Raw genomic sequence first — 16,804 nt, 5'->3', positions numbered from 1 at the left:
CCTGAGTGAGGCTGTTGTGGGCAGCCATGGCTACGGCTGTAGTAACCAAATGGGAAATTGGTCTGCCCAAAAGTGAAGTTATACAGGGTGGTCCACTGATCGAGACCGTGCCAAATATCTCACGAAATAAGCGTCAAACAAAAAACTACAAAGAACGATACTTGTCTAGCTGGAAGGGGGAAACCAGATGGCTCTATGGTTGGCCCGCTAGATGGCGCTACCATAGGTCAAACGGATATCACCTGCGTTTTTTTAAAATAGGAACCCCCATTTTTATTACATATTCGTGTAGTACGTAAAGAAATATCAATGTTTTAGTTGGAGCACTTTATTCGCTTTGTGATAGATGCCGCTGTAATAGTCACAAACATATGGCTCACAATTTTAGACGAACTGTTGGTAACAGGTAGGTTTTTTAAATTCAAATCAGAACGTAGGTACGTTTGAACATTTTATTTCGGTTGTTCCAATGGGATACATGTACCCTTGTAAACTTATTATTTTTGAGAACGCATGCTGTTACAACGTGATTACCTGTATATAACATATTAATGCAATAAATGCTCAAAATGATTTCCGTCAACCTCAACGCATTTGGCAATACGTGTAACGACATTCCTCTCAACAGGGAGTATTTCGCCTTCCGTAATATTCGCACATGCATTGACAATGCGCTGACGCATGTTGTCAGGCGTTGTCAGTGGATCGGGATAGCAAATATCCTTCAACTTTCCCCACAGAAAGAAATCCGGTGAACTCGCGGGCCATTGTATGGTGCTTCGACGACCAATCCACCTGACATGAAATATGCTATTCAATACCGCACGCGAACTATGTTCCGGACATCCATAATGTTGGAAGTAAATCGCCATTCTATCATGTAGTGAAACATTTTGTAGTAACATCAGTAGAACATTACGCAGGAATTCAGCATACATTACACCATTTAGACTGCCATCGATAAAATGGGGTCCAATTATTCATCCTTCCATAATTCCACACCATACATTAACCCGCCAAGGTCGCTGATGTTCTACTTGTCACAGCCAAAGTGGATTTTCCGTTGCCCAATAGTGCATATTATGACGATTTACGTTACCGCTGTTGGTGAATTTGATGCTTCGTCGCTAAATAGAACGCGTGCAAAAAATCTGTCATCGTCCCGTAATTTCTCTTGTGCCCAGTGGCAGAACTGTACACGACGTTCAAAGTCGTCGCCATGCAATTCCTGGTGCATAGAAATATGGTACGGATGCAATCAATGTTGATGTAGCATTCTCAACACCGACGTTTTTGAGATTCCCGATTCTCGCGCAATTTGTCTGCTACTGATGTGCGGATTAGCCGCGACAGCAGCTAAAACACCTACTTGGGCATCATCATTTGTTGCAGGTCATGGTTGACGTTTCACATGTGGCTGAATACTTCCTGTTTCCTTAAATAACGTAACTATCCGGCGAACGGACCGGACACTTGGATGATGTCGTCCAGGATACCGAGGAGCATACATAGCACACGCCCGTTGGGCATTTTGATCGCAATAGCCATACATCAACACGATATCGACCTTTTCCGCAATTGGTAAACGGTCCATTTTAACACGGATAATGTATCACGAAGCCAATACCGTCCTCACTGGCGGAATGTTACGTGATACCACGTACTTACACGTTTGTGACTATTACAGCGCCGTATCTCACAAAGCGAAAAACAGTGTTCCAACTAAAACATTCATATTTCTTTACGTACTACACGAATATGTAATAAAATATGGGGGTTCCTATTTTTAAAAAAACGCAGTTGATATCCATTTCACCTATGGCAGCGCCATCTAGCGGGCCAACCATAGCGCCACCTGGTTTCCCCCTTCAAGTTTCGGTTTCGTTCTTTGTAGTTTTTTCGTTTGACTCTTACTTCGTGAGACATTTGGCCCAGTCACGATCAATGGACCACCCTATATATATATATGGTGTTACAAAAAGGTACTGCCAAACTTTCAGGAAACATTCCTCACACACAAAGAAAGAAAATATGTTATGTGGACATGTGTCCGTAAACGCTTACTTTCCATGTTAGAGCTCATTTTATTACTTCACTTCAAATCACATTAATCATGGAATGGAAACACACAGCAACAGAACGTACCAGCGTGACTTCAAACACTTTGTTACAGGAAATGTTCAAAATGTCCTCCGTTAGCGAGGATACATGCATCCACCCTCCGTCGCATGGAATCCCTGATGCGCTGATGCAGTCCTGGAGAATGGCGTATTGTATCACAGCGGTCCACAATACGAGCACGAAGAGTCTCTATATTTGGTACCGCGGTTGCGTAAACAAGAGCTTTCAAATTCTCCCATAAATGAAAGTCAAGAGGGTTGAGGTCAGGAGAGCGTGGGGGCCATGGAATTGGTCCGCCTCTACCAATCCATCAGTTACCGAATCTGTTGCTGAGAAGCGTACGAACACTTCGACTGAAATATGCAGGAGCTCCATCGTGCATGAACCACATGTTGTGTCGTACTTGTAAAGGCACATGTTCTACCAGCACAGGTAGAGTATCGCGTATGAAATCATGATAACGTGCTCCATTGAGCGTAGGTGGAAGAACATGGGGCCCAATCAAGACATCACCAACAATGCCTGCCCAAACGTTCACAGAAAATCTGTGTTGATGACGTGATTGCACAATTGCGTGCGGATTCTCGTATGCCCACACATGTTGACCGCGAAAATTTACAATTTGATCACGTTGGAATGAAGCCTCACCCGTAAAGAGAACATATGCACTAAAATGAGGATTGACACATTGTTGGATGAACCATTCGCAGAAGTGTACCCGTGGAGGCCAATCAGCTGTTGATAGTGCCTGCACACGTTGTACATGGTACGGAAACAACTGGTTCTCCCGTAGCACTCTCCATACAGTGACGTGGTCAACGTTTCCTTGTACAGCAGCAACTTCTCTGACGCTGACATTAGGTTCATCGTCAACTGCACGAAGAATTGCCTCGTCCATTGCAGGTGTCCTCGTCGTTCTAGGTCTTCACCAGTCGCGAGTCATAGGCTGGAATGTTTCGTGCTCCCTAAGACGCCGATCAGTTGCTTCGAACGCCTTCCTGTCGGGACACCTTCGTTCTGGAAATCTGTCTCGATACAAACGTACCGCGCCACGGCTATTGCCCCTTGCTAATCCATACATCAAATGGGCATCTGCCAACTCCGCATTTGTAAACATTGCACTGACTGCAAAACCACGTTCGTGATGAACACTAACCTGTTGATGCTACGTACTGATGTGCTTCATGTTAGTACTGTAGAGCTATGAGTCGCATGTCAACACAAGCACCGAAGTCAACATTACCTTCCTTCAATTGGGCCAACTGGCGGTGAATCGAGGAAGTACAGTACATACTTGCGAAACTAAAATGAGCTCTCACATGGTAATTAAGCGTTTCCGGATACTTGTCCACATAACATCTTTTCTTTATTTGTGTGTGAGGAATGTTCCCTGAAAGTTTGGCCGTACCTTTTTGTAACACCCTATTTCAGCACGTCAGCAATCGCAAATAATTTAATGGTTATACCGAATCCGCCTCGAGTGCAAATAGAAACCGGATGTTGACTTAGGTTTCGGCACGAATAACCACGCCTTCTTCGGAACACACTAAAACTACAAACTACCTATTTGGGCATGGTCCAACATTAATACAGAACGTCCAAAAGGACAAAAGACTCACATAAAATTTAAAATAACCGCTACGTGTGTACCATGTCAATAGCTGTACTTGGCTCAAACGTCAGAAGCGTGCCTCCACACCCCAGCCAACGTTGTGTGTGCCGCAGGCTCTCAGGTAAACTGAGGTGGCGCCGGCAGCTAGGCTGTGAGAATGTCAGATAGGAATGCGCATGAGCAAATCGAGAAATCGTTTTCTTCCATGTGATTGGCAGAAATGTGTTACGAAAGTAATCCGATGACCGGGTCGAGGGGGAAGGAAGTTAACGCGTGTGTATGTACACTACTGACCATTAAAATTGCTACACCAAGGAGAAATGCAGATGATAAACGGGTACTGATTAGACAAATATATTATATTAGAACTGACATGTGATTACATTTTCACGCGATTTGGGTCAATTGATACTGAGAAATCAGTACCCAGAACAACCACCTCTGGCCGTAATAACTGCCTTGATACGCCTGGGCATTGAGTCAAACAGAGCCTGGATGGCGTGTACAGGTACAGCTGCGCATGCAACTTCAACACGATACCACATTTCATCAAGAGTAGTGACTGGTGTATTGTGACGAGCCAGTTGCTCGGCCAGCATTTACCAGACGTTTTCAACTGGTAACAGATCTGGAGAATGTGCTGGCCAGGGCAGCAGACGAACATTTTCTGTATCCAGAGAGGCCTGTACAGGACCTGCAACATGCTGTCGTGCATTATCCTGCTGAAATGTAGGGTTTCACAGGGATCGAATGAAGGGTGGAGCCACGGGTCGAACACATCTGAAATGTAACGTCTACTGTTCAAAGTCCCGTCAATGCGAACAAGAGGTGACCGAGACGTGTAACCAATGGCTCCCCATACTATCACGCAGGGTGATACGCCAGTATGGCTATAACGAATACACGCTTCCAATGTGCGTTCACCGCGATATCGCCAAACACTGTAAACAGAACCTGGATTCATCCGAAAAAATGACGTTTTCTCATTCGTGCACCCAGGTTCGTCGTTGAGTACACCATCGCAGGCGCTCCTGTCTGTGATGCAGCGTCAAGGGTAACCGCAGCCATGGTCTCCGAGCTGATAGTCCATGCTGCTGTAAACGTCGCCGAACTTTTCGTGCAGACGGTTTTTGTCTTGCAAACGTCCCCATCTGGTGACTCAGGGATCGAGACGTGGCTGCACGATCCGTTACAGCCATGTAGATAAGATGTCTGTCATCACGACTGCTAGCGATACGAGGCCGTTGGGATCCAGCACGGCGTTCCGTATTACAGTCATTGGATCTCGACCAACGCGAGCAGCATTGTCGCGATACGATAAACAGCAATCGCGATAGGCTACAATCCGACCTTTATCAAAGTCGGAAACGTGATGGTGCGCATTTCTCCTCCTTACACAACGACGCTTCACCAGACAACGCCGTTCAACTGCTGTCTGTGTATGAGAAATCGGTTGGAAAGATTCCTCATGTCAGCACGTTGTAGGTGTCACCACCGGCGCAAACATTGTGTGAATGCTCTGAAAATCTAATCATTTTCATATCACAGCATCTTCTCCCTGTCGGTTAAATTTCTTGTCTGTAGCACGTCATCTTCCTAGTGTAACAATTTTAATGACCAGTAGTGTACATCACGTACTAGGCTAGACTAGACTGAAGTAGAATAATTTTTACTGACACTCGGTATAATTCCCCCGTTGGCTATTAGCTTGAAGTGTGGTCTCATTTCTTGCAGCTGACGCAGCCGCTGACCTTCTCGTCGACCATACAGCCGGTCTCTCTGCCGGCGCCCGGACAGCAGACAGCCGCCGGGACGATAGCAACCGTGGTCGGCTGGGGAGCCGTCGATGTGAGTTCGCTAATGTTACGAATGTGAGGAAGTCGTGAGTGTCGGAACACCCGAGAGTGTCGATATATCTGTAAATTAGCCGGTTACACTACGCTGACGGGTCACTTGCCTGCCACAATCTTATGGTTGACAGCAAAAGGAATAAAATCTTTACCTAGTAAAAGAAAATATTTCTTCTTGTTTAAAAATGTAAATAACGTGCGCAAATTAGAAAGTAAAATCTACTGCAAACTCATTATAATAGTAATTTAAAAAACATTTAGTTTATTTACACGTTTTAAAGGCGAAAAGACAGTATACAAATTATAAAGTGTAGTCATTCTAAATCTCTTCGATAACCTTGAGTTTTATGGATATGTCGACTATTTTGATGTCAGTCCCTTCCCTCCTGGCTGGCCAGTGTGGCTGAGCCGTTCTAGGCGCTTCAGACCGGAACCGCAAACCGCGCAGCTGCTACGATCGCAGGTTCGAATCCTGCCTCGGGCATGGATGTGTGTTATGCCCTTAGGTTAGTTAGGTTAAAGTAGTTCTAACTATAGGGGACTGATGACCTCAGATGTTAAGTCCCATAGTGTTCAAAGCCATATGAACCTTCCCTCCTGCATCCACTTCTAAAGGTTGCTGGAATATCTCATCCCAACAGGGAGAGGCATCCGAATGTTAAGAACAATTTGTAAGTGGGGAGTGGTTGGGGGAGTGGTAAATATTATTCATGAGGCGTATATGAGTTGCAATGCTGGTGTTGTGAATGATTTTATATTGCACAAACCCGTTTTAAAGCTCATGTAGGTCTTTCTAATAGGCCACATTTGGATAGCATTTAAAGAATGAGGACCACCAGGTTGGTACTAGATAACTTACTATAGATACTATAGATAACTTAAGGTTTTGCATCATGCATCGAAAGGTATGCAGTTGGATATTCTGGATGAACTTGAGATTTTTAAGAGAAAAATAAAGGAGGCGATTAAAAATGTCGAACGAGGAAATCGATTATCGGTTTTGTCGGCTCGTCGCTCTCTTCCGAAATAATGTATAGTTTATACTCTCTTTTCCAATTAGTAACCCCGGCGTTACTTCCGCCAGCATCTAGTCCACAAACTCCTATATACCCTGTCTCTACCCCTCCCTCCCCCATTTTCTCCCCCTATAGCCTTCCTCACCCCCACCCCCTCCCACTTCTCATTTGCTAATACCGTTGTAGTGACATTTTGCTCCCTGGGTCCATCGTCAAGTACTGAGTTGGGTTCCCACCTCTTTTATCAATCTCAATAGACCGGCCGCAACTCGTGCTTCACTCCACCCCTTCGAACCTTTCACCTCCCTTCCCCGTTTCATTAATATACATTGCATATTTTACTGTGTATATTACAGTTCTTGCAATTATCACTGATATGCCGTACGCTCCGTAATTATTATACTCCATTGCTGATGTACTGACGAGTACGACCTTTGATTTCAGTACTCAGTATTATCTGTAGTGATTGTAGGCTGCTGCTGGTTCGATGACAAGGTTCTTGTGTTTGTTGTGCTTTTACCTTACATATGTGGTATGATGATTACTGCAGATTATGAAACACGGTTTACTGGTTGATAATGTGGTCTTTGTTGTGTCTACGAATCTTACACACTCGGTTTGCTGGACAAACAACCAAACAACTCGCATTAATGAGATTTATTACAAGTCAGTAAAACACTTAACTTTGATAGATGTGCGGCAAGCACAGGGCGACATACAAAATAACCAATGTACTTCAGAATAGAGAAACACAAGTATGTGCTACGTAGCTATTGTTAACGAAATAGGCCACGAAGCGTCTCTAATGAAGTAATAACGTTGAGCCTCCAATCGAAGTGGGCTGCCACCAGTCGGGCTCGGTGCCTGTGTCCTGTTCACCTAGGGGCCGCTGCTGTCTCGTTGTCGTTCTGGAGGGAGGTCGGTCAGCGTGTCGTCGCCTGACCTCTTCTCACAGCCGTCTCTTCTCTGTCGGTCCCGACTGGTGTGCTGGCGCTGACTTAACGCGGTAACATTCCTTCCCCCGTACAAAAAAAAAAAAAGGTTCAAATGGCTCTGCGCACTATGGGACTTATCCTCTGTGTTCATCAGTCCCCTAGAACTTAAAACTACTTAAACCTAACTAACCTAAGGACATCACACACATCCATGCCCGAGGCAGGATTCGAACCTGCGACCGTAGCAGTCCCGCGGTTCCGGACTGCGCGCCTAGAACCACTAGACCACCGCGGCCGGCTTCCCCCGTACAGCGACGGACCAACATTCTACGTTGTGGTCTTCAGTCCTGAGACTGGTTTGATGCAGCTCTCCATGCTACTCTATCCTGTGCAAGCTTCTTCATCTCCCGGTACCTAATGCAACATACATCCTTCTGAATCTGTTTAGTGTATTTATCTCTTGGTCTCTCTCTACGATTTTTACCCTCCACGCTGCCCTCCAATACTAAATTGGTGATCCTTTGGTGCCTCAGAACATGTCCTACCAACCGATCCCTTCTTCTAGTCAAGTTGTGCCACAAACTTCTCTTCCCCCAAATCCTGTTCAATACCGCCTCATTACTTATGTGATCTACCCATCTAATCTTCAGCATTCTTCTGTAGCACCGCATTTCGAAAGCTTCTGTTCTCTTCTTGTCTAAACTGTTTATCGTCCATGTTTCACTTCCATACATGGCTACACTCCATACAAATACTTTCAGAAACGACTTCCTGGCTCTTAAATCTATACTCGATGTTAACAAATTTCTCTTCTTCAGAAACGCTTTCCTTGCCATTCCCAGTCTACATTTTATATCCTCTCTACTTCGACCACCATCAGTTATTTTGCTTCCCAAATGGCAAAAATCATTTAGTACTTTTCGTTTCTAATTTCCTAATCTAATTCCCTCAGCATCACCCGACTTAATCCGACTGCATTCCATTATCCTCGTTTTGCTTTTGTTGATGTTCATCTCATATCCTCCCTTCAAGACACTATCCATTCCGTTCAACTGCTCTTCCAAGTCCTTTGCTATCTCTGACAGAATTACAATGTCATCGGTGAACCTCAAAGTTTTTATTTCTTCTCCATGGATTTTAATACCTACTCCAAATTATTCTTTTGTTTCGTTCACTGCTTGCTCAATATACAGATTGAGTAACAGCGGGGACAGGCTACAATCCTGTCTCACTCCCTTCCCAACCACTGCTTCCCTTTCATGTCCCTCGATTCTTATAACTGCCATCTGGTTTCTGTACAAACTGTAAATAGCCTTTCGCTCCCTGTATTTTACCTCTGCCACCTTAAGAATTTGAGAGAGAGTATTCCAGTCAACATTGTCAAAAGCTTTCTCTAAGTCTACAAATGCCAGAAATGTAGGTTTGCCTTTCCTTAATCTAGCCTCAAGTTAAGTCGTAGGGTCAGTATTGCCTCACGTGTTCCAACATTATTACTGAATCCAAACTGATCTTTTTCCATTCGTCTGTAAAGAATTGGCGTTAGTATTTTGCAACCGTGACTTATTAAACTGATAGTTCGGTAATTTTCACATCTGTCAACACCTGCTTTCTTTGGGATTGGAATTATTATATTCTTCTTGAAGTCTGAGGGTATTTCGCCTGTCTCATACATCTTGCTCACCAGATGGTAGAGTTTTATCAGGACTGGCTCTTCCAAGGCCGTCAGTAGTTCTAATGGAATGTTGTCTACTCCCGGGGCCTTGTTTCGACTCAGGTCTTTCAGTGCTCTGTCAAACTCTTCACGTAGTATCATATCTCCCATTTCATCTTCATCTACATCCTCTTCCATTTCCATAATATTGTCCTCAAGAACATCGCCCTTGTATAGACCCTCTATATACTCCTTCCACCTTTCTGCTTTCTCTTCTTTGCTTTGAATTGGGTTTCCATCTGAGCTCTTGATATTCATACAAGTGGTTCTCTTTTCTCCAAAGGTCTCTTTAATTTTCCTGTAGGCAGTATCTATCTTACCCCTAGTGACATAAGCCTCTACATCCTTACATTTGTCCTCCAGCCATCCCTGCTTAGTCATTTTGCACTTCCTGTCTCTCATTTTTTAGACGTTTGTATTCCTTTTTGCCTGCTTCATTTACTGCATTTTTATATTTTCTCCTTTCATCAATTAAATCCAATATTTCTTCTGTTACCCAAGGATTTCTAGTAGCCCTCGTCTTTTTACGTACTCGATCCTCTGCTGCCCTCACTACTTCATCTCTCAAAGCTACTAATTCTTCTTCTACTGTATTTCTTTCCCCTATTCCTGTCAATTGTTTCCTTATGCTCTGCCTGAAACTCTCTACAACATCTAGTTTAGTCAGTCTATCGAGGTCCCATCTCCTTAAATTTCCACCTTTTTGCAGTTTCTTCAGTTTTACATGGAGCACGAAAACGGGGATGGGTGTTTAGGGGAAAGAGCGTGGACGCTGTGATGGACCGGGAGCTGTGGCTACATGGGACGTCAGACTTCCAGTCGTACCACTCTATCTCGTCGCTCTGGTATGTAACAAGGCGTCGGCCGTTGCGGGGTGGGCGGATCCAACTCCTTCGGTAGAACGAGAGGAGGCAGAGGAGGCAGAGGCTAAGTCTCGGGACCCGTGAATCCGAGGGAAGAGATACAGAAGGATCACCGTGCACATGATAGTGGCGAATTTGATTGTGATGTCGGCGCCGCAATCCGTCTGGGCCTGAAATGAGGTACATGCATGCACCAAGTCGACGAAGGATATCGCCTCGCGTCCACCATCTGCTGCCGCGAAAAATCTCGAAAAACACAATATCATGCGGGGCGAAGCTATACTTGTGGCCTTCCTTTGGCGACGGATGCTGAGGAGGTGGAGCAAGTGGAGCAGCGTCCGATGGCGTCCGCGATGGTCCATCTCGTGGATACGAACGATAGGAAGAAAGAAATATCTGTAATACTTCTTTCCTGGTGTGGGAGGTACGATGTTTGGCCATCTTCTGCTTGAAGGTTCTGACAAAACTTTCCGCTTCGACGTTGTACTGTGGATGAATCGGTGCACCAGTTAGATGCTGTATGCCATTGCGTTCACAGATTGTTTCAGATTCGTTTGACGTGAACTGAGGGCCGTTGTCCGACACTATGAGTTCAGGCAAACCTTCGAGACAAAAAATAGAGGACAACGCCTGAACTGTGCTACGTGACGTTGTCGTGTTCATTGGCACCGCAAAAGGAACCTTGCTATAACAGTCTACCACAATCAACCAACTAATATACTTATAAGGACCCGCAAGGTCTTTGTGCACACGTTGCCATGGTGATTGTGACTTAGGCCAAGCAGAGAATTTTTGTGGCGGGGCGGATTGATTTTCCCCACATGAGTGACACTATGAAGTTGTGTGTTCTATTTAGGTGTCCATATCCTGCCAAGTACAGAGTCGACGCGCTAACTGTTTCGGGCGTCGTCAGTGTCCTTGGTGAAGTAACTGCAACACTTCTTTTTGCAAACCTATGAGCATCAACACACCTGACTGTCCAAAGTCATTTTGAACAAGAATCACCCCCAGCTGTAAGCGAGCCTATGCCGACGTGCAAAGTATCGGCGCACTACAAAGCACTACATCCCATGCAATGTTTTGGGCAGTTCGTACAGGAACCGGCTCCCTCAGATGAAACAATGGCTGCAATGGCTTGTGATCCGTTACTAAGCAGACTTTTCTGCCATACAAATAGTCGTCGAATTTGGTGGCACCATACACAATAGACAATGTCTCTTTCTCTATTTATGAATAGTTACACTGAGTTTTGGTCAACACTTTCGAATGGAAAACAGTAAGCCTATCTTTATCATCAATTCTGTGTGACCGTAAGAATAAGCGTTTATTGACAACACGACTGCTTTTTCAGGATCAAAGTAAACCAAGCATCGATCATTGAGCAATGCATCTTTAAGTTTTTGAAAAGCTTCTTGGACTAATTTGTCCAAAGATAGGGGCCGTTTTTGCGACGCAAGCAACGCAATTGAGCTGCGATTTGTGCAGCATTCGGTATGAACCGAATATAGTAGTTCATTTTCCCTAAGACCGACTCTAATTCTGTGACATTGCGAAGAACTGGCAGGTCAGGTATGGCTAACAAATGTAACTGAAGACGACGTACAGCTTGACTGTTTATGAGATGACCAAGATACTGCAGCTCAGGCAAAAAAAAAAAAAAAAACAACCTTGTCCAGTCTATACTTTAGTTCTGCATCAGATAATACGTGAAACAAAGCACGCAAATTTCCAAAGTGTTCTTGAGGTCATGTTCTTCAGGTGTACGACACAACATCGTCAGAATAGTTTGAACAGTTTGAAACTTGAGGAATCAGCTGTTTCAAATACCGTTGGAAAATCGCGGGTGCTGAAGCACTGACAAAAGGCAAAAGCTAATTTTTGCACAAGCCCAAATGAGTGTTCACAACACACACGGTTTGAGATTCTTCATCTAGTGGTATTTGAAGATATGCGTCGCGCAAATCAATTTTTGAAAAGTAGCGACCAGCGCCTAATCTGTCCATGAGATCCTCTGGGAGTGGCATGGAATAAGCATCAATCACAGTTTGTGAGTTGACTGTAGACTTAAAGTCAACACAGAGGCGAATGTGACCTGAAGTTTTCGGATCAAAACCAGTGGGTTTGCCCATTGACTAGCTTGTATGGGCGCAATAACTCCGCTATTTTGCAATTTTTTAAGTTCAGCCGCGACTTGGTTCCGTAAGGCAATGGGAACAGTTCTGGACAGGCAAAATTTCTTCTGAGCAATGTCTTTCAGAGTAACATGCGCAACAAAATTCTCAGCCTTGCCGAAAATTCAGAAAAGAGTTCAGGACATTCTTTTAGCTAGCGAGATGCATTGTTGTTGGCAATGAATGCTGTCACTCAACACATTGTCCTGAATTTGACAGGTAAGCGGATCAAAGGAATCAAGGCCAAATACGTTCTCAGAATCGCGTGATTGTAGCACACTGAAAGTCACAGTTAGCGTATGCGAGCGATACGTGGCAGAACGGGAATGTCTTGTCCATTATAAACCGTCAGGTGTGCGCTAGTTTTAGACAGGTGTAGGGAGCCTAACAGTGCATATGCGTTACGACTGAGCTATGTAACATATGCACCCGTGTCCAACTGAAATTTCACACTTTTCCTCTAAGATGCAAATGAACAAAAAGTTTGTTGGACTGGCGTAGCACTGAAAAAACTCTTTGCTTGTTTTGCTAATCCTGTAGCAGGGTTTTAACACACTGCATTGATTATATGGGCCTTGTGACTAGTTTTTTATGAATGGGCGGAATCCTTATGTTTAATGCGTTGCAAACATACGGATTGTACGTAAACTTCCTTGCCACAAGGGTAACATTGTGCTTGTCTGGACGGGCAATCTCGGCGTTTCCACTGTGAGTAGCACCGATGGCATGACTTAACTCTTTTCACTGAAGTAGCCGCCTGTTCAGAGAACTGTTTACATGGCTTGACGTGCTCATGCTGTTGTTGTCTACTCGGCCGGTCGTGAGCAAGAGGCAACTCAACCCGACGAACTGATGGCTGCTCAAACTTATCGGCCGCTATGGCACCTGAACCACACTGATGTAGAATTTGCACTACGTGATGAAATGATGGATCTGATTGCTATAAAATCTGCTATCTAAGTTTGTCATCAGTTGCATTGTACACGTTCGCATCATACAACATAACATCTGACTATAAAGTTCCATAAGCACATTTGAATTTGTATTTCCTCGTCATACCCTGCAAATCTGTTGCCCACTCGCGACAAGTTTGTTCTGATCTTTCCTTGCAATGACAGAATTGGTACTTAGCTGCCACCATATTCACTTGATGGTCATAATAGTTCGTTAGTGAACTGACAACCTGATCATAGGAAAGTCCACTCGGAGTGGCGTTTGGGAACAATTTCAGACTGAGGCGGAAGACTGCACTTCCTACCGTTGACAAAAAGTAATGTAGTTTCACAGTACCTAACACCTTGTGAGCAATGATGCCACTTTCATACTGTTTCAACCACACGAGCCATCCTCTTCTTGCTCGGAGCTACAGTTGCATGTTGGTCGGTTGGGCGCGCTGCATTTGTCTCTTGGTTAGGGTATAACTGTTGTACCGTTTTAGAAGGGTTGCAGTCTGCTGCGTCTGAAACTCAAACATCTGTGTTAGATGCGTTGCATCTATCGGTGGCAGCTAAGGTGTCTGAGCAGGGTATGGGAGAGATGGGTTGCTCGTTTTGAAATAGGCAAATGCAATAAATAGACAATGCAAACAATAAAAATAATTACAAAATTAAAAAAAACTTCTGCAGCCCACACCTGTAAACACTGAACACAAAACGCATTATAAGAGACGCTGTTAAAACATGTAAACACACCCCTGCAAAGAAACGACATGGTTAATTTAAGGCGCCAGCAAAACACAAAAACCCACGACAGAACAAAACAGAGACAATCTGTGGTAGGTGGTGGCTCTGGGTTTTCGTTATGTTATTGCTCCTAATCATCGGCACTATGTTATTTGGGTATCTTCGTCGCCATGTTGCTGTGTCTAGGAATCCTGCATACTCCGTTCGCCAAACAACCAAACAATTCGTATTAATGAGTTGTATCACAACAAGAGAATACAAATACTTTGATAGACGTGCTGCAAGCTAAGGGCGACGTAAAAAATAGTCCGCAGCTCGTGGTCGTGCGGTAGTGTTCTCGCTTCCCACGCCCGGGTTCCCGGGTTCGATTCCCGGCGGGGTCAGGGATTTTCTCTGCCTCGTGATGACTGGGTGTTGCGCCCGGGTTCCCGGGTTCGATTCCCGGCGGGGTCAGGGATTTTCTCTGCCTCGTGATGGCTGGGTGTTGTGTGCTGTCCTTAGGTTAGTTAGGTTCAAGTAGTTCTAAGTTCTAGGGGACTGATGACCGTAGCAGTTAAGTCCCATAGTGCTCAGAGCCATTTGAACCATTTTTTTGACTGGGTGTTGTGTGCTGTCCTTAGGTTAGTTAGGTTTAAGTAGATCTAAGTTCTAGGGGACTGATGACCATAGATGTTAAGTCCCATAGTGCTCAGAGCCACCACCTACAAAATAATCAGCCTTCTTCAGAATAGACAAACACGAGTCTGTGGTACGTTGTGATTGTTAATTATAAATGCTACGATGCGTCGCTCACGAAGTGACTAACGTTGAAGCTGCTATCGAAGTGCGCTGCGGGCGTGGCGGTTATGTTCTCTTCACCTAAGGGCCACTGCTGTCGCATTGTCGTCCTGGAGGAAGGTCGGTCAGTTTGCGATTGGCTGACCTCTTCTCATAGCCGTCTCTTCTCTGTCGTTCCCGACTGGTGTGCTGGCTCCGACTTTACGCCGTAACAGTCTTCACGACTAAATTATTTTAAAAATTTGCTTGGGTTCCTTTTTGTTAGCTTAGATTATCTGTACTGTTACTCCTGGGTAAATTTTGGTTTCTCTGTTGAACATGGTAGTCCATATTTTTTAGATCATAAACAATGATGAACAGATTTCTCTCGTCCAATTCCAGTAATTTTCTGATAATGTATCTACATTCTTGCCATGTTGCCCACCTGACCATCGCCACCTTTTTTTTGTTCCATCACATTCAGCTACTCTGCCCTCCTTTTTTTACAAAAGAACATACAGTTCAAGTAATGCACTACTGTTTGTGGTGCCTATAGGTTGCTCCTGGTTGGATGGCAAGGTTCCTGTGTTCGTTGAGCCTTTACGGTACATTTGTTATATGATGTGTATGACAGATCATGAATCTCGGTTTACTGGTTGACAATGTGGTCTTCACCACTGAATTATTTTAAAAATTTGCTTGGGTTTCTTTTTGTTAGCATATAGTTCTTATTCATTTGATCCTAAACGATGATAAACAGTCGTTTCCTGTCAAATTTAAGTAATTTTCTTCTGTTACTACTGATAATGTATTTACATTTTTGTCATGTTGCTCACCTGGCCGCTCCCCCATTTTTTTGCTGCTTCACCTACATGCGCCCCCCTCCCCCCCCCCCCTCCCCGTTTCCCAACTTTCCATCCTCCTCCACTTCTCCCCTCCCCTGCCCCCTACAACCACACTGCCACACTACACGGGTATGAGTGTGGTTTTGCAGGTCTTCCCTCAGAATGGCAAGAACATTTTCGATGCTTTGTAAAAGACAACTTTGTAATTAAATGTCTCTTTCTACTTGGGACATATTAGTTTACGTTGTTTTATCTTCACGTAATTTGTTAAGTCTGTTAGGGATAAATTTTTATGGTTGTAAAGACTCGGAAGTGACGAAGATTTTTTAATATTCTATTATTTTGATTTCTTTTAATAGTAATCTTGTTCACGTTTAACAATTTTTCATGCCAAACTGGCATACAAATTTGTAATACACATCGTATGTGGCGCTGCTGTGTTTTACTGTTTAGTGATTTTAAGAATTTGACTGTTTTTGTTAAGGGTTTTAAAGAAATTAATTTTGTTGTTGACTTGTAAGGTATTGTATTAATTGTTATATTCTTGACGGTTGGAAAACATTTAATCAATACAAATGGTTTCCTACATCCTGATAGGGATATCAGTATATAGGTCATGCCAAGGTCAGCCTCCAAAAACAGCATGTATATCACAGGTGAACTCCTTTCGTAATCCACGAAAAACGTTAGGGGCACCCATAAGCTGTTGCTTATTGAACTGTCCAGTCAAATCAATGTCTATTGCTCTCAGTGTCTTATACACTGGGGCACTGCGCCGCCAGCGACGACGATACGCTCGTCGCAGAGGCACTGCTGAGGCACGTTAACAGTGTGGTTAGCGTAAGGTTTCCTTACGGCAGCGGAACGAGTACACTGCGAATTACCAGTATGTGCTGCAACTGTTCGATGCACATTTTCACATGTTTTTCAAGTCTTTGGAAATACCATTTTCGAATATGTTTCGTATTTTTGGTATGTGCTTGAAAAAAGTTGGTAACACCTGGTGTTGTACATAAGTGTAAATGTGGTTTCTACCTGTAGGATGATTTGAAAACGGGTCTCGGGCCGAAAGTAGTCATCGAATGAATAAAGAAGTAAAAATGGCAACTTTGGTCTTGTTTCTCGTTGTACTGATTAACAGAAGTTGCTGGCCCATACCTGTTCCAGCATGCTGGAAGCTCGTAGGGTTTTTCTTTGTGTTACTCAATCCTTATGAACAGAAATCTGTTTTTAGTCACCTCT

General features: G+C 44.1%; 1 protein-coding gene across 1 annotated transcript in view; it reads left to right on the top strand.

Annotated features, from left to right (window-relative positions):
* The window catches only part of LOC126188649 (trypsin-1-like), a 136,908-nt gene that overhangs the window by 106,351 nt on the left and 13,753 nt on the right, over nucleotides 1-16,804 (top strand). The window contains exon 3 of the mRNA XM_049930251.1: nucleotides 5,468-5,581. Coding sequence (XP_049786208.1) covers nucleotides 5,468-5,581 — 114 coding nt within the window. The remainder of the gene's footprint in view (nucleotides 1-5,467; nucleotides 5,582-16,804) is intronic.

The sequence above is a fragment of the Schistocerca cancellata genome, chromosome 5, assembly GCF_023864275.1.
Source record: "Schistocerca cancellata isolate TAMUIC-IGC-003103 chromosome 5, iqSchCanc2.1, whole genome shotgun sequence".
In the NCBI taxonomy this organism is placed as follows: domain Eukaryota; kingdom Metazoa; phylum Arthropoda; class Insecta; order Orthoptera; family Acrididae; genus Schistocerca; species Schistocerca cancellata.
Note: the sequence above shows the minus strand (reverse complement) of the source record. Positions and strands in the feature narration are given on the sequence as shown.